This window comes from Lasioglossum baleicum, chromosome 19 (genome assembly GCF_051020765.1).
Source record: "Lasioglossum baleicum chromosome 19, iyLasBale1, whole genome shotgun sequence".
In the NCBI taxonomy this organism is placed as follows: domain Eukaryota; kingdom Metazoa; phylum Arthropoda; class Insecta; order Hymenoptera; family Halictidae; genus Lasioglossum; species Lasioglossum baleicum.
Genome location: NC_134947.1, coordinates 8,763,102 through 8,781,737, shown reverse-complemented (window position 1 = coordinate 8,781,737; position 18,636 = coordinate 8,763,102). Strand labels below are relative to the sequence as shown.

At 36.8% G+C, this 18,636-nt stretch overlaps 1 protein-coding gene across 1 annotated transcript in view; it reads left to right on the top strand.

The window, feature by feature from the left end:
- Nucleotides 1-3,978: 3,978 nt before the first annotated feature.
- LOC143218567 (uncharacterized) overlaps nucleotides 3,979-18,636 on the top strand; it is a 362,474-nt gene continuing 347,816 nt past the window's right edge. The window contains exon 1 of the mRNA XM_076443799.1: nucleotides 3,979-5,351. Within this exon, the coding sequence (XP_076299914.1) occupies nucleotides 5,223-5,351 (129 nt within the window). The 5' untranslated portion in view covers nucleotides 3,979-5,222. The remainder of the gene's footprint in view (nucleotides 5,352-18,636) is intronic.

Below are 18,636 nucleotides of genomic sequence, written 5' to 3'. Positions count from 1 at the left end.
AAATTTTGATGCATTAGATGTAGTTTAATTAGTAATTAATATAAAAATAAATATGCATGTTCGTATTGTTATAGCAGAACCTTGTTATTATTCTATTAATTATAGTTTTCTGTAATAAAGTTATTATTATACAAAACGTTTCTATATTATTATATCGATTAAAAGATAGGGAGGCGCGGAAAAAGATTTTTTTTTAGGGAGGCATAGTAGCATAAAGGTTGGAAACCGCTGCCCGATATTGAAAACAGAATAAATTCTATAATCCACAGTAGGGACACTGGGACATTTTATAAGAAAACGGGACGAATCGTGAACCCCAGAGTTACGTCGAAGCTGTTCATTTATTTTCGTTCGAGTATGCAGTTCGACGGGAAGCGAAATTCCTGTGCGACAATCTGGCACATGTAATTGTTCACTCAACGCCACGTTGGAGAAGAGTGTTAACAGTAGTTAGAAAACGCCAGCAGTGTATGAACACTTTTTTTCTCGTGCCGTACCTACCGTGTCAGGGGGAACGAGCAAACTGAAGCCTTCAAGGCAACTTACGACTCTGCCTCGCGTGAAACTCGGCAAAAAACCGGGATGCGCTCTCGTCCGTCGCGAAAACCGACTTTCCGGAATTTTCACATCGACTCGCGAGCCTTGTTTTCGCATCTCGTCCCGAAAATTTCTCGTGGGAATTTGCTGGGAACATGGTGCTCGCGAATTGCTCTCTCCCTCTCTCCCCCCCCCTCTCTCTCTCTATCTATCTATCTCTCTCTGACCGAGTAATTAAAAAAGAATAACAAATGGGTTTGATTCGTTCTGAATCCCGAGAATTGCCCGTCGGACGTGGTTCGTACCAACACAATCGGTTCAATAACAAGATTGGCCGTGGCCACTTGAAACTTTTTATTATGTTATTACTGAAATCGTGATGAGGTCGCGCGAAAGTCTCGCAATGGTTATAGGAAACTCGGAATGTACAGCTCCGGACGGATTCCGTTCTCCGAGTGTTGCAGGAATATGTGGAAAAATGGAGAAGTAAACTTTGATCACAAACCGATAGATTTCATCGATTGATATATTTGATGAAAGTTCTATCGAAGTTCAGCATTTCCTGCGCTTGCTCCGAGACCTGCACTAAGGGCTTTCCAACTTTCACAAGGCAACGGGAAGAACGAAGGAATATTCCACGATGCAAGCAACTTGCATCGTTATATTATATCTGAATTTTGATCCAAGAAAAGTCGAAATGCACAATGGAAAAACTTAACCTGCGGGACAAAAAGATAGCACAGATCGAAATTAATGCAATTTTTCGGTGGTATGAAACTTTTGCACTTGGAGCTATTTCAAATCGAAGATTAAACATTTCTTTCGACGTAGAATATTTCCATTCTCAATGACTCTTTAAATTTCGTATAGATACGAAATTGATATTATATCTCATACAATACTTGAATGGGCTGCTCTTTACTTTACCGGACTCAAAATTTGTGCCTTTCTCCTATAAATTATGATGTGTTTGGTAATCCAGTAGATTTGTACCCGGGGCGGTCGTGTAAGATCAATGGTTCAGGAGTTATGCTTGTTTCTGCTTTGGATTTTAAGCTGAGACTACGATATTCACCATTCTTAACTGCTTTTATTGTGTTCCATATATGAGAATACAATACAGCGTGTCCCAGGTAACTTGACCACCTGGGATATCTTTGTTGTTTCTAAAGATACGTCAAATGTCTGAAGGACAAAGTTGAATGGTAAAACGGGGCCCATAAGATACCAACAAAATTTTTTTTTTCATGTAATTTTTTTATGAGATTTCAAGGTCACCTTCATTTTTTTTAAATGGAATGAGGTATTTCTTAATACATCAATCGATGCAGCTGGACATTCGCTATAAAAAAGTACAAACCTATGTATGTCGAAAAGTTAGTAGTTCAGGAGATATTTCAATTTAAAAAACTCTAAAATACCATTACTGTCGTACTAAGACGTTAATGTTTAATTACTTATGTAACGTCTTAGTACTAACTATAATGGTATTTTAGAGTTTTTTCAATTGAAATATCTCCTGAACTACTAACTTTTCGACATACATAGGTTAGTACTTTTTTATAACGAATGTCCAGCTGTATCGATTGATGTATTAAAAAATACCTCATTCCATTTAAAAAAATGAAGGTGACCTTGAAATCTCATAAAAAAATTACATGAAAAAAAACTTTTGTTGGTATCTTATGAACTCCATTTTACCATTCAACTTTGTCCTTCACAGACATTTGACGTATCTTTAAAAACAACAAAGATATTCCAGGTGGTCAAGTTAGCTGGGACACCCTGTATACTTTCACACTAGTGGGTTATCAAATCATTTCAACGAAAAAATGATTTCATTAGATTTTTCACAAAAACCGTATTTTTGTAAACTCCCGTGGAGAAATTGTGCGACCAGATTTGGAATCAGCGTGACATGATCTACGAGAAATGATGCAAAGCATGTCAAGAAAAGAATCCATTCGTACATTTTGCAAGGTTAACACTGATTTTCAAGGTTACAAAACATTCGTCCTTTCTTTTCTTTTTTCCCATATTCTGCAATATTTCAGCTTTAATTTTTAAAACAGTCATCGTTTTATCTCATTTCTATTGAAAGTTCTTTGATTTGGTTACAAAATTCATCAGTTTACCCCACTGTGTACCGTGCGATGGTGCCATGTGACCGAAAAGCAGAAAAAATCCGTAAGAACTAAACTATCCAACAAAAAATGTGATATTTTTATTTTTATTATGTTCCATATGTGTAAATATGCTATACCTTTAAACTAGTGGGTTATCAAATCATTTCAACGAAAAAATGATTTCATTAGTTCTTTTCGCAAAAATCGGTTTTTTGCAAAATCCTGAGGTGGTGGAGAAATGCGACCAGATTTGGAATCAGCGTGACAATATCTACGGGAAATGATGCATACCATGTCGAGAAAAGAATCTATCCGTGCATATCGCAAGGTTAACACAGAATTTCAAGGTTAAAAAACATTCGTACCATAATCTCTCTATTTTCCCAAACTCTGCAATCTTTCAGCTTTAGTTTAAAAACATAATCATCGCTCTATTTCATTTCTATCGAAAGTTCTTTGATTTTGACAGGAAATTCGTCGATTTACCCGACTGTGGAGCGCACGGTGATGCCATTTGACAAAAACCAGAAAAAATCCGTAAGAACCAAACTATGCAACAAAAAAATATGATATTTTTATTTCTATTGTGTTCCATTGGTATGAGAATACAATATTCCTTTAAACAACTACGTTATCAAATCATTTTAACGAAAAACTGATACCATTAGTTTTTTCACAAAAATCGATTTTTTACAAGATTCTGCGTCTGGAAATGATGTTTACCATGCCAAGAAAAAAATCTATCCGTACATGGTATTGGATAAACCACAATATCCATGTGATTCTGCAAGGTTAACAGCGTTAACACAGATTTTCAAGGTTAAAAAACATTCTTACCATAATCTCTCTATTTTCCCATATTCCGTAATCTTTCAGCTTTAGTTTAAAAAAATAATCATCGCTCTATTTCATTTCTATCGAAGGTTCTTTGATTTTGACAGAAAATTCGTCGATTTACCCGACTGTGGCGCGCACAGACATCGTCCCGGAGGGGTTACTTTCGACAATGAGGAATCTTTCGGTCAGCAAAATGACCATTCCCGAGAGTCTACTTTCCGTAAAACGATCATAAGTACGCCGGGAGCCCCGTGGTGTCCAGCGACCGTACAGTGAGCGGTGGTGTCACCTGTCCGAAGCTTGCGCACCTTTCGCGAAAATTGATTCCGGTGGTGAAAAACGTGAACGGTCCGGTGGTTCCGCAGCTAATTCTCGATCTCCTTCACGTGTTCGGTCCATTCTTAGCTCCCCTCTCCCTGCGGATTGTGGGGGCGTCGCGACGGACGGATGGACGGACGTAGGCGAGGACCAGCGGAGCAGACTGGGAACGTCAGAGTACCCTACGACTGCGTCGCGTGCGCATCCCGGCCTGCTCGATCGTGGTCTCCTCTGGATCGTCGTTCGGCTCTCGTCTGTAGAGCGTGTCGAGTGGTGTGTACGGAATCGACCCCCGTGATCCACAAGGATTTTTACCCTCGAAACACCGTCGAATATCGAGCGATTCTTCCGTAGAACCGAGTGGTTTCAGTGTTCGCGGTTCCTCTCGACGAGAGATCCAGAGTCGCGTTCGAGCGCTCCCGCCACGGACCTGCTCCGAGCATCGCGAAACATTCGCGAGTAGATCCGATCGTCGTTTGATCCCTCCGTGGTAACCGCGAGTTTTCATAGGAGCGCGCGTGTACTGACGTGTTGCGAGCGTGTTTATCGAGGCCCGTGCAAATATCGATCCGCACCAAGATTCATCGAGCGTGTGTGTGCTCTACGATGTTCACTCGTTGCCAGACCCTTATCCGTTGCACCTAGAGAAGAAAAACGTCCTCGACAGTTTCGCGGCCGTGTACCGTGCGCGCGTGATCCAGCAGAGTGACCAGATCTCTCTCGCGTAGCCGCCGGGGCGATCGAGAACGAGAGGGAGATCCACGGAGGGAAGCGAGAGGAACGGAACGGAACGCGAGCGAGCGCGCGATGCGCTGAAGCATCGATCACAGACGACCGCGCGCGGGGATGAGCCACAGCCGTTCAATTAAAGCGTTCCAGAAGCGCGACGGAGAGCGAAGGAACTAGGGGAGCGGAGCCGCGTGACTCGCTCGGAAAATATTAGTCGAAGAGGACAAGGCGCTTGTGCGATGTTGCCTCTTATCAACGTGTCCGCCGAACGACAGTCGCGCTGAGAGTTTCGACACCCTAATCTCCTCCCAGCACCCGGAATCTTTCACATCCCAGGATTTCTGAAGAGGAATTCAGTGCACCGAGTAGCGTGGCGGCCAGTTCGAAAAATTGGGTCAAAGTCTGGGACATGCTCGAGGATATCTGAGCCGCGCGTGATCGCGATCGACGCGTCGATGACAACTCTGCTAGACTGATCACACTCCTTCTATTTCTCTCTCTATTTATCTCTTGCGCTCACTCTCTTTCGACTCCTCGTCGTCTGTTTCTCTGTGATTCGTCTTTTCTCCCTGATTCGATCCTGTTCACACGCGTTCGACCCGACGCCGGAACGATCGGAACCCCGATCACGATATTTCGGAGAACCTCAAGAAAGACGGGATCTATTCGCGAACGATGAAGTGGTGTTTAGTGATGCTGATTCTGGCCGGTGTCTCGTGGGCCGAAAACTCTGTCAACAACTCGGAATACTCGGTTTTCACGTGCCCGAAGCTCAACTCCCAGGAAGAGATCGATCTCGACAAGGTGAGTACAGAGATCCTTTTCCGATTTCGCGCTGGACCGGACCGACGCGACGTGTTACGCAATCGAAGAGACACTGTGTTAACGATCCGGCGGGATCCACTCTCGTATCCGAATTAAATGGGGATTTAGGTGCTCGGATGAGATGTCGAGTACACTGAACGAACGGTTTTCTGTCTATGGCAGTGGTTCTTAAACTGGGTTACCATGGGTTCGTCGACAACTCATTTGACCGACACTGTTTTGATCGACACGATTTCACCGACAATCACTTTCGTCGAAATGATTTGACCGACACTATGTTTTCATAGACGGGTCCCATGCAAATCACCGACACAAATTTCCCCGACACGGTTTTCACCGACAACATTTCAACGTCTCCAGATTTGACCGACATAACTTTGGCTGACAACGCCTTTAACCGAAAACAATTTTTATCGACAACAAATTTGATCCACAACCACTTGAGACGACCACAGTATGTAATATCATATGTACAGTGGGTGTACAAAGTGTTCGTACACCTTCTAAAAACTAATAATTCTTTTATAATTGTATCAAACGACCTCATTTTTTATAATCAATTAGAAGCATTGGTTTACGAAGTGATATGCAAAAAAGATTTTCCAAAAATTATAATTTACAAGGTTACATGCAAAAATAAAAAAATGCATTTTCTGAAACTCTTTTATTTGGGTCCCTAATGAAAATTTAAAATATTTGTTTTGTAGATCTATAATAGTTATACACATGCTGAAAATTTCAACGAAATCGGTTGCCGTAGGAAAAAATGACACGCATCGAAAGATGTACAATTCTGTGGATTTGAAGCAGAAATTGATCAAAAGTCGTATAAAACTACGATTTTCACAATTTTTAACCGCTTGTAGCTCGCGTGTATGTTAATCGATTTCGATGAAATTTTCAGCATGTGTGTAACTATTTTAGATCTACAAAACATACATTTTAAATTTTCTTTAAGGGCCCCAATAAAAAAGTTTTAAAAATACCTTTTTTATTTTTGCATGTAACCTTGTGAATTAAAAATTTCTGGAAAATCTTTTTTGCATAACATTTCGTAAACCAATGCTTCTAATTGATTATAAAAAATCAGGTCGTTTGGTACAATTATAAAAAAGTTATTAGTTTTTAAAAGGTGTACGAATACTTTGTACACCCACTGTATAAAATGTATTATCATACTGTGGTCGTCTCAAGTCGTTGTGGATCAAATTCGTTGTCGGTCAAAATCGTTGTCGGTCAAATCTAGAGTCTGTGAAATGTTGTCGGTGAAAACCGAGTCGGGGAAATTTGTGTCGGTGATTTCCATGGGACCCTCATAGAGACAGTGAAATTGTCGACGTCTGCTGCTTTCATCGACACACAGTAACCCCAAAAATCGAAACCCCAAAAATGAATTATGAGCTAGGACGTTTTTACCCATTGGGATGGGTTCTCTAATAGTGACTCCGTAGTGGGGTAAACGGGAAAATGCTTGCATTTTTTTACCTGAGTTGCAGTCGTAGTCGAAACTTCGCTTTCGTTAGACAGGCATTTTTCACACGCGTGAGCGTACGTACGAAATATAAGAGCAAAGTGTATAAGTTATATTGGAAGCTACTGATTTTTATAGTACATAATGGATACAGTTTGTGGAGGTAAATTCAATCGTTTTTAGTGCTGAATTGTTAATGTTAACCGGTTAAAAGTTACACGGAAGGGGAACGTAAAATTTGACGCATACATTTTAAAGATGTAGTGATAAGTTAAAACCTCCACACACCTCCAGCAAATAACTTACATAGGGTCTTAGATTATACTATTATCTTGCAAAATCTAAAATCTTAACTGCCGAGAACTGCCATTTCTCACGGACCACCATTTTATGTAACTCAGTGTAAGCATTTTATTAGCTTTCACCAAAATATCTCGGAAAGTATGAATGATACTAAAAAATGTTTCAAATAAAAATTTTACGGTTTGAAGGAACACATTTGACGATGGTATGCGTTTGACTTATTAGTGACCTCGAAACGCTCTGCGAAGGTCACAGGTAAATTTTTGAAAAAAGGTTATTTTTTTCATATATTCTTATAGCTGACATTCAGACAATTTCAAAACAAAATGTAATAACATTATTTTTCGTTAATTTGTTACCGAGATATAAACGTTTTAATAAGAGAGCTAGAGAGGAAGCGACCTTTAAGGGACAGACAGGTCTAAGTAAATTAATTTATAGAAGTAATTAATTAACTTTTTAATTAATTCTTAGACAAAATGTTTCAAATGTTGATTTCTATTATTTACTTTCAGGGTCTCTCGTGATAGCAAAATCCGATTGACGAGAAAACAGATTTTTCAAATAATTAAGTGTTATTTGAATAGTGATATTACTATAATATCTGAACACCTTCAGAATCTGATATGCGAACAGCACGGGAAATTAATTGATGTAAATCATGAAACAAAGACCGCATTAGGGATTTTAATTTCTAAAATTAAGACAAAATGGCAAAGTGTAAAGAGAACGGAAGATTTTTGAACAGAACTAACAATTTTTTAACGTATGCGTTCGCCATATTGGATCCGCCATTTTGTTTTTTCGAATTTTGAGTTCAGATTTGTAATCAGCGGACCCGGAAACCATGGGATACCAATTTTTTGAGAAATTGAAGTACGTTTAGGGGTTTTGGCCAGCTTTTGGGGATTTGGGACCACTGTGCGACAGTCCGTGTTTAGCGACAGGTTTGATTCGTATTTTCTAATGTTGACTAATCGTTATTATCACTGTTATGTTCTAGTCGCATTTAGTTGCTTGTATAATAAAAAATAAAGAGAAGTACAAAGCATTTCTTCAAATAAACAAACTTTATTAATAGGTACACACAAATGAACAAAAATCATAATATTTCATTTAATTTCATACATAATTGTGTAAATACATATACATAATTTGAATGAACTGAACGAACGCTACGCATATACATACAATCGGTGTACAAAGTATTCGTATATACAGGGTGTCCCAGCTAACTTGACCACCTTGAATATCTTTGTTGTTTTTAAAGATACGTCAAATGTCTGAAGGACAAAGTTGAATGGTAAAATGGGGCCCATAAGATACCAACAAATTTTTTTTTTTCATGTAATTTTTTTATGAGATTTCAAGGTCACCTTCATTTTTTTAAATGGAATGAGGTATTTTTTAATACATCAATCGATGCAGCTGTAAAAGTACTAACCTATGTACGTGGAAAAGTTAGTAGATCAGGAGATATTTCAATTTAAATAGCTCTAAAATACCATTACTGTCGTACTAAGACGTTACATATAAGTAAGTAAATACTAACGTCTTAGTACGACAGTAATGGTATTTTAGAACTATTTAAATTGAAATATCTCCTGAACTACTAACTTTTCGACATACATAGGTTAGTACTTTTTTATAACGAATGTCCAGCTGCATCGATTGATTTATTAAAAAATACCTCATTCCATTTAAAAAAATGCAGGTGACCTTGGAATATCATAAAAAAATTACATGGAAAAAAAAATTTTGTTGGTATCTTATGGGCCCTATTTTACCATTCAACTTTGTCCTTCAGACATTTGACGTATCTTTAGAAACAACAAAGATATCCCAGGTGGTCAAGTTACCTGGGACACCCTGTATTAAAAAAAAGAATTACTTTTTCAAAATTGGACCCAACAGTTTGAGCTTCTTTTCAGACGTTAGAAGGATTAGTTTACTAGCTAATGTGTAAATAACTTTTTTTAAAAATTGTTATTGGTCAGGATTTTTAAATTTTTTATCTGTACCTGTAATGACCTCTGGTAGGTCTGAGTCAGTTATATACTTGTACAAAGTTTCATCAAAATCGATCAAGGATGTGTTACGAAATATAATTGATTGAAAATAGCAAAAATCGTTAGAATCTGCGATTTAAATGAATCGCAAACCGTAAATTCGAAGATTTTTACATCTTACAATACCCATAGCTTCTTTATCCGTCAACCAATTGCAATGAGAAACTTTGTACATATATAAAACTTACTTAGATTTACAAAATACATGTATTTAATTTTCATTACAGGCACAGATAAAAAATTTAAAAATCGTGGTCTTTACTGTTCCCTTCGTAATTGCGACCAATAACAATTACAAAAAAAATTATTTACACATTACCTAGTAAACTAACCCTTCTAATGCCTCCAAAAAACTCAAGCTGCTCAATTTTGAAAAATTTATTCGTTGTTAAAAGATGTACGAATACTTTGTACACCGACTGTATTCAGATTACAAAACATAACAAAATTGTACAATAATTACATAAATATCAAGTAATGAAATCGAAGCGGTATATTTTGTGCTAAAGCCTTTAAAAGATCCATATCACTGTACATTTCTCGGCTCTCTAGTATTTTTCTAATATGTCGACGAAAACATAGTGTCGGTCAAATCGTTTGTCGACGATTTCACAATGTCGACGAAAACATAGTGTCGGTCAAATCGTTTGTCGACGATTTCACAATGTCGACGAAAACATAGTGTCGACGAAAGTTACTGTCGGCCAAATCGTGTCGATCAAAACAGTGTCGGTCAAATGAGTTGTCGACGAACCCATGGTAACCCCTTAAACTATGTGGTCCGCGGAGGGTCCCCTGAGTAGTCCCCTGAGTAGGGATGCCGATTATTAATCAATTATTTAAAAAATCGATTATTTTCATAAAATAAATCGAGTTTTAGAATCCATTCTTCAATATCCGATTTTTACAAATAATCGATCCTAAAATTGTAAAAATAATCGATTTTTATGGCAAATCGTATAACTGTACATGGAGACCGTGGAGTGTTTATGCGGAGACTGTATAAAGAGAATAAGAGATCCAACTAGCATCAAAAGTAACTATATAAGTGTTCCTAAAACACGACAATTCTACTGCACATAATGATTCTAACGAAACTCGTTCATTGGTTAATTCTCTACTCGTACTCGGCCGACCACGCGACCATTGGTTGACGCGCAACGACATATATATGTATATAGGAATATGTATAGGAAAGGAATAACAGAAACAAGTCTACCTATATAATATATAGTAGACTCGTTTCCGTTTTTTCCAGGATTTTCCGGGATGTGCCACATATCCAGCAAAAAATTAGCAAATATCATGTTCTTAAATTCATTGCCCTTCGAAGATTGGTTATTAGACTGAATCTTTATGCAAAATAAAAATTTTCTACACCGATTGCAAGAAATAGAAACTAAATTGAATGTTACCTCTTCCCGTAATGATCTTAATATACAGGGTGTCCCAAAATTCGTGAAAATCCCGAAAGGGGGTGGTTCCCGAGACCATTTCAAGCGACATTTTCCTTTGCAAAAATGTTATCCGCGGCTTTGTTTAGGAGTTATTAACGAAAAACACGGACCAATCAGAGCGCGACCTAGACGCGAGTTGCCACAGTCGGCCAATAGACAGTTGGCGCGCCATGACTATTGTGCCAACTCGCGTCTAGGTCGCGCTGTGATTGGTCCGTGTTTTTCGTTAATAACTCCTAAACAAAGCCGCGGATAACATTTTTGCAAAGGAAAATGTCGCTTGAAATGGTCTCAGAAACCACCCCCTTTCGGGATTTTCACGAATTTTGGGACACCCTGTATATTGATATCTTTAATTTTAAAAATTTTTCAACTTCTTCGATTTTCATATACTCAATTTTGCTATAAATGCATAAAGATCCGCAGTATAATAATTATTATTACTTTATTTCTTTAATAAAAATGTCCAACAAAATTTTGATCTTCGTTTTTTTATCATTTTTAGACATTTCTAAAAAAAAACGATTATTCAAAACATCGATTATTTGGAAACGATTTTTTAGTGGATCGATTCTTAAGCTTCGATTATAATCGATTCAGAAAAATCGATCTTTTTGAATATAATCGGCATCCCTACCCCTGAGTAGTCCCCGCGTAGTCTTCACCGGGGGTCCCCGCAACAATTTTTGACATCACAGACATTTTTGCTAAAAACAAAATAGGAAAAGGTGATTCAAATCATTTTCATGTTGAAAAAAAACGTGGTAAAATGTTACATATTTTCACATTTTCATGTTTCAAATTTGGTCTGAAGAACTACGCAAAATGCCTGGAGTTGGGATGGGATCCGCAACAAAACATGTTGTTTTTGCCTATGGAGGCATGATATACAGTGACTCCCATTAATATATATTCGGACACTCTCAAAACAACGATAACTTTGTTAATATTGGACTATGTGATTTGAACTTTTTTGGGAAGCTAGAGCAATTAGTTTACTACAGGATGTGAAAAGAAATTTTTTCAAAAATTGCAATTGGTCGAAATTGTAGAGAAAATACTAAAAGTTGCATTTTACAACTTTTTTATGCGGGCCTATATTGAAATTTTAAAAAATACGTTTTGTAGATCTGTGTCAATTATATGCACTGTGAAAGTTTCATAGAAATCGGTTGTTGCGGGAAAAAACGACAGGCATTGAAAGATGTAGGAATCCTTAAAATTACTGCAGTTGGAGGCCGAAATTCGTGAGAAACTGCAATTTTTACCATCTTTAAACGTTTGTAGCTCATTACAACGTTGACCGATTTTGATGAAATTTTCAGAATATGTTTAATCGACACAGATCTATGAAACGTGTTTTCGAAATTTTCCATGTAAGCCCACATAAAAAAGTTGGAAAATATAACTTTCAGTATTTTTTCTGCAATTCCGACAACTTGCAGTTTCTTTCAAAAATTTTTGTCACGTTGTGTAGCAAACCAAACGTTCTAACATTTCCAAAAATTTCAAATCGTATATTCCAATATTAAGAATGTTATGGTCTTTTTAAGAGTGTTCGAATATTAGTGGGAGTCATTTTATCTGAGACTGTATTATCTGTGGAGAGTTTTGTTTGTTGTATAATATATATTGTTACCTGTTGTTTTCGTTGCCAGCGTTCGGCCCCGAGCAACTTTCATCGGCTAGTTTTATTAAGACGAGTATTGTTTTTCTCCGTTTTCTTTTTTATTGAATGCAATTTGAATCTCCAGGTTGAGATTATTTTGCCGTACATTATTTTGTGAATACATTGTGATACTTTATCTTCTATATAATAAAAATCAAATGCTGTTCGTTGGTCACGACATCACGGCAGAACGGCTGGACCGATTTGGCTAATTATTTTTTTTAATGTTCCTTGTAGTCCGAATCAGGTTTTTAGATTTTAAAAAATTGGAAAAGTATCACGGAAGAATGGAAAATTCGGGAAAAACTAAAAGAGCTTTTAGAATCATATTTCAATACAACAAAAAAACGAACGTCGTAGCTTTTAATCAATATTTCAATAGAACGTCGCAGCTTTTAATCAATATTTCAATAGAAATTTACATTATCGACGTCTGTTTGCATTATCGACATTATAAACATTCGCCAGTTAGTTAATTTCGATTAACCCTACTCGCGAAGCTCGCGAGCTACAACTCCTCTCTAATATATAATACAATACAAATTATAACTACACGTAGGTCAATACACAAGCAGTTTTAAAGATGTACCGTTTTCTTAAACCTTTAAATCACAGAGGAATTCAGAAAGTTATTTTGCATATTTCCACCGTAGGTCTGGAGAGCGATTGCGAATTTACATTGCGGAACAAAAAGACAGCACACCTTCTATTTGTTCTCATTTGGTACATTAAACCGAAGAGAATGGATGTTTTAATATATATCTTAATATATACATATCAACATCTTCTGACATGCCTGTATACAAATATAATTTACTGACAAGGTGGTGGAGTTGTCGATTTTCATTAAACTTTTTCTGGCGAATCAAGAACAGAAATAAGCCGACCCATGTCCGGAGCGTTTTTGGCAATACTAATTACTTACAAAGATAATTATCATTGAATTTTTCATGACGTCCAGAAAATATCTTGATATACGGTGAGCCACGAAAGTATTTGAACACACTTTAAAACAGTATAACTTGTGTTGCATTGTTAATTATTATTGATCATCAATTTTATAATTAACGACCTCAAAAACCCTGGAATATATAAATTTTTCCGTACATTGACCCAATCGTATTGATGCTATTCTATTTTTTCGGTAAACCCAAGTAATTTGTTTTTCCAAATGAAAGAAATTTCGATAGAAATGAGATAGAGCGATGATTTTTTTAAATCAAAGCTGAATTATTGCAGAATATGGGAAAAATAGAGAAATGATGGTACGAACTTTTCTTAACTTTGAAAATCTGTGTTAAACTTGCAGAATTGTAAGAAAATTGTAGTTTATTCAGTACCATGTATTACCTATCGTAATAACATATTTTTTATCTTTAATAAAAATCAAATCATTTTATTTAAATTTTAATAAAAGCATTTATTTTAATAAAAGCAAATTTTCTATTAATTGGGTATTTAACACATCAATATTTCTCTCACAGTTACAGCCAAAATGGCGCCCCCCTTCCCCTAGAGCGGGCTCTGCTGGATACATGTTCCCTTATAAAATTGACAAGATTGATTTTCTTTAGATTTTGTACAGCTCCTATTGTAATATGTGCTCCACTAAAGATATCTATACAATAATTTCTCTTATCAAAATACTGCAATGTGTTAAAGACAATTGTCTGTTTTGGGTGAAACACTTTTAAAATTCGCACTAATAGAATTTCCTTTCCTCAGTCTTTTTGCAATAGCAAAGCACGCAGGTATACAAATTACAAACCACGATATCGACAATATAAATCTCGAATGTATTTCCTGGGGAAAAGGTTAATTGAGGAAAAATCCGCGCAAACACGATGGCCGCAGATTTTCCAGGGGGGGAACGCCGCGCCGCGGAAATATATTTTTCCCCGTGCACGTCGGTTCGCCCCCGAATGAGATTTCCCATTCCTCTCATTAAAGATACAAACAACCATTTCTTAGAAACACTCCGAATAATTATCTCGCGGTAATAGTGGAAAAGCCTTGATCGTTCGCTCCACCCTACGTGACACGAATTTAATGACGCAATTAAGAAGTTCCCGGGACATGGAATATCTCTCCGTGCCCGAGAGTGAAAGAGCTGGAGGAACATCGACGTCTAACGAATTCTTCTTCCCGGCGAAAAAGCCGTGCAAATGATTATTTGATTACCGTAACGCGGTATCGGTGTTCGAGAGACACGTAGTCGGACGTATCGAACCTCTAATTACACTTCCTGATCGCTTACATCGATAAAAGGGCTCCGCTGACGTCGCTGCAATGACACGTTTCAATGACCGCCATTTTCGATTTTGAGGAAGGAGCGTCAACCTTCTCTCTGTGCACTGCTATTCTAATGTTAACCGTGTACAGAGTGTAATTGGACTGCTCTTTACTTTACCGGACTCAAAATTTCTGCCTTTCTCCTATAAATTATGATGTGTGTATTTGGTATGTAATCCAGTAGATTTGTACCCGGGGCGGCTGTAGATCGAAGTTTCGATCCTGTAGGATTAATGGTACAAGAGTTATGATGGCTTAAAGTTGAGCATTTTTCAGTGTTTTGACAGGTAAGTGCGCCGCCATATTGGTTTGTAGTGACGACCGCGAACCGCTTTCCCAGTAGAACCGTTGGTCCTCGCCCCCCCCCCGACCAACTCGGTAAGCGGCGCGCGACCGTCACTACAAACCATATAATATGGCGGCGCCCTTACCTGTCAAAAGCACTGCAGATTGCTCAACTTTAAGCAAACATAACTCCTGAACCATTGATCCTACAGGATCGAAACTTCGATCTGCAATCGCCCCGGGTACAAATCTACTGGATTACATACCAAATACACACACACACACACATCATAATTTATAGGAGAAAGGCACAAATTTTGAGTCCAGTAATGCAAAGAGCAGCCCAGTTGTTTCTTTGCCACATTTATTAGTTTTATACAAAAAGTAATAAACTATTAAATTATAAACAATCTCGTTATGTACAAATATATTTATTTTATATTTATGTACAAATATATTTATTTTCGATTTTGAGGAAGGAGCGTCAACCTTCTCTCTGTGCACTGCTATTCTAATGTTAACCGTGTACAGAGTGTAATTGGACTGCTCTTTACTTTACCGGACTCAAAATTTCTGCCTTTCTCCTATAAATTATGATGTGTGTATTTGGTATGTAATCCAGTAGATTTGTACCCGGGGCGGCTGTAGATCGAAGTTTTTCGATCCTGTAGGATCAATTTTGCGGCAGTTCCTTTTAACAAATCTCCACCGATCCGAAGGTGTACAGGGTGTCACAAAATTATATGTCGAGGACACCATAGCGCGATTCTACACCCCCGATTTAGTCGAAAATGACGTAAGAAACCCCCCGCAAAATTGACCTTGAACGTGAAAAACAAGGTAAAGAAACCAACAATTTTTTTAAAGGATTAAGATTTATTTAAATTGTTATACCAAAATTTAAAAAATCTTAATCCTTTAAAAAAATTGTTGGTTTCTTTACCTTGCTTTTCACGTTCAAGGTCAATTTTGCGGGGGGTTTCTTACGTCACTTTCGACTAAATCGAGGGTGTAGAATCGCGCTATGGTGTCCACGACATATAATTTTGTGACACCCTGTACAACCATTTGCCAAAACCATGACAGTAAATTTTGTTACAGCCTGTATATTGTTCACAGTAACACGCGGACACATTTAAAAGGACGCTGTTTCAATATCGGACCATGCGAATTGGTTTTTATTTGAAAAGTTACAGCTATTAGTTTATTGCATGACGCGAAAAAGAAATTTTGAAAAAATTGCAATCGGTCGGAATTGAAAAGCAAATGAAACTGTTGCTTACAACTCTTTGATATGTGTCTACATTGAAAATTCTAATAATACATTTTATAGATGGTCAACGTTTCAAGATGGTGATGGAAAATAGCATTTTTTAACAGTAATAAATCTAAGGATTCTTGCGTCTTTCAACGCCTGTACTTTTTTCCCGCATTTCTAACCGATTTTGAAGAAATTTTCAGAATATGTATGACTGGCACAGATCTACAAAATGTAGTTTTTACATATTCAATATATGGCCACATAAAAAATTTGTAAACAACAGTTTCATTATCTTTTTGATTCCGACCAATTGCAATCTTTTCAAAATATCTTCTGTCACGTAGCACAGTGGTCGATTTACTCCAAAACGTGGCCAAAAATAAAAAAAATGAATTTTCAAATCAAGAGTTTTGTATACGTGGGTTGGCTACCCTGATAGTTGGGCTATTGGATGGTTAATGGAAAAAGGGCCTGACCTTTCCACCTGAGCGAGAAATTCAGTCTGAAAGTGACCATCGTTCAAGTAGCAGCTACGCACAGTAAATCGTTGAGTGAGAAAAGTGCCCAGAAGTGAATATATTTGTATTATAACCTACTAATTTTTATTCTACAATATGGAGGGTGTCCCTGGAGATAAGTAAATCATGTTTATACATTATATAAAATGCAAGTAACAATGGATAATGTAATATATAAAATATGACAAAATTTCATACGAAAATTTTGGAAACCTAGGAAAATAGTTATGATCTGGATCGATCTGAACTATGTGACTTGTACACACCTTTAGTTTACATTATCACCTAGTAGGATCAACAAAAAACGGGTGCCCCGATGTGCCCCAGCGGTTTTTTTTGCAATTTTGTAATGTACTGCATGGGCTGGAAACCCGCTTTTTGTGATTTACACCTTATTTCATGGTTTAAAGTAATATTATTATAGGTCGTTGAATTGGTCTCGATACCAGTTACGATATTATAAAGTAAAAAATATATGTTAATATTTAAAAATTTGAAGTGACCTTTTATTTTTTATAAAAAAAGATTTTTTTTTAAATTTTTTATATTACAATTTGTAGAAAAGTGATTACTGATCAACTTTTATTGGAAACTTTTTTTGTCAGATCAAACATATTGTAAAAACTTGTGTGAAAATACCGGTATCGCGCTTGTTCCTTCGCACGGAGGGTTTTACGACGGACCGTATTTCTATTGTGTATACTTAACTAGTTTAAGCGACCGTGCTTCTTGGGGCATCTTTTGCATTGGAAAAACCGAAAAAGTACCGGTATTTATTACGATTTTGATAGAATATCGGTTATACCGAAACCGGTATTTTAACGATTTCAAGCATTTGCTGCTATGTAGTTTCTTTGTCATTTCAGCTTCGACGTTTTCTGTTTCTGTATCCATCTTTCTACGTTGATCTCTTTTGTTTTCAAATTCTATTTCTGGCCTTCCGTATTGTCATTTCTGTCTCTTTTCTACTCTTCAGCTTCCGGTGTCAGAGTTGTAGAAATTTCCAGGAAGGAACTTTTTTTGTTTTAATAAAGGATCATTTACACGGCGAGTTCCAAATAATATTTTTAGTTATTGAAGCACTATTATCTAAGAAATTTAGAAGTTCTTATCAATTAACGGACCATAAAAAAGGAACGCTTCAAAATTTGATATATGTATTCAGGAAAAAGTGGTTGTGAAAGTTAACAGAACTGAAGTAAGATTTTACCAATAGTTCGACCAACGGCTGAACGGTTCCCTTACATTTGATCTAATTTATAACCTTCCATTCTTCAAAACACATATTTAAAACAAGAATTTCTTCTTCTACAATTTAGTAATTAGCCGGCTACTTGTGTTCTTTATATAATTTGATATTAGATTCACATTTAACAAGGCAAAAAATCTTGAGGTATCAAATTTCAGCTGTATTTAATACTTTCTTACTACGTACATCCGTCATATTGGTTCCGCCATTTTGTTTTCTGTTCTTTTAATTTCAGTTTCATAATTAACGACTTCAGGAACTCCAAAACACCAAGTTTTGTCCCATTCTGACAGTTCTCATAGGTTCAATCTCGATTTTACAGCCGCCATTTTACTTTTTTGCGATTTTGATTTTAGATTCGTAATCAGCGACCTCGAAAGAGATACCTAGTTTCGTATAAATCAAAGAAAGATTTGATTTTTGGCCACGTTTTGGAGTAAATCGACCACTGTGCGTAGTGAGCTAATTGCTCTAACTTCTCAAAAAATCCAAGTCGTGTATTATCCAATATTAAAACAGTTGTATAAATTTAAAATGTTGTATAAATTTTATTTAGATACTTTTAAGTATATTAATTGAGATTAAATAATGCAAATGTCCATTATGCCATAGTTCGACGAAATTTCATCTAGTTACACATTTATGATTATTATGCAACTGCTAACTTGGTTGCCAGCTATACTCTGTAAT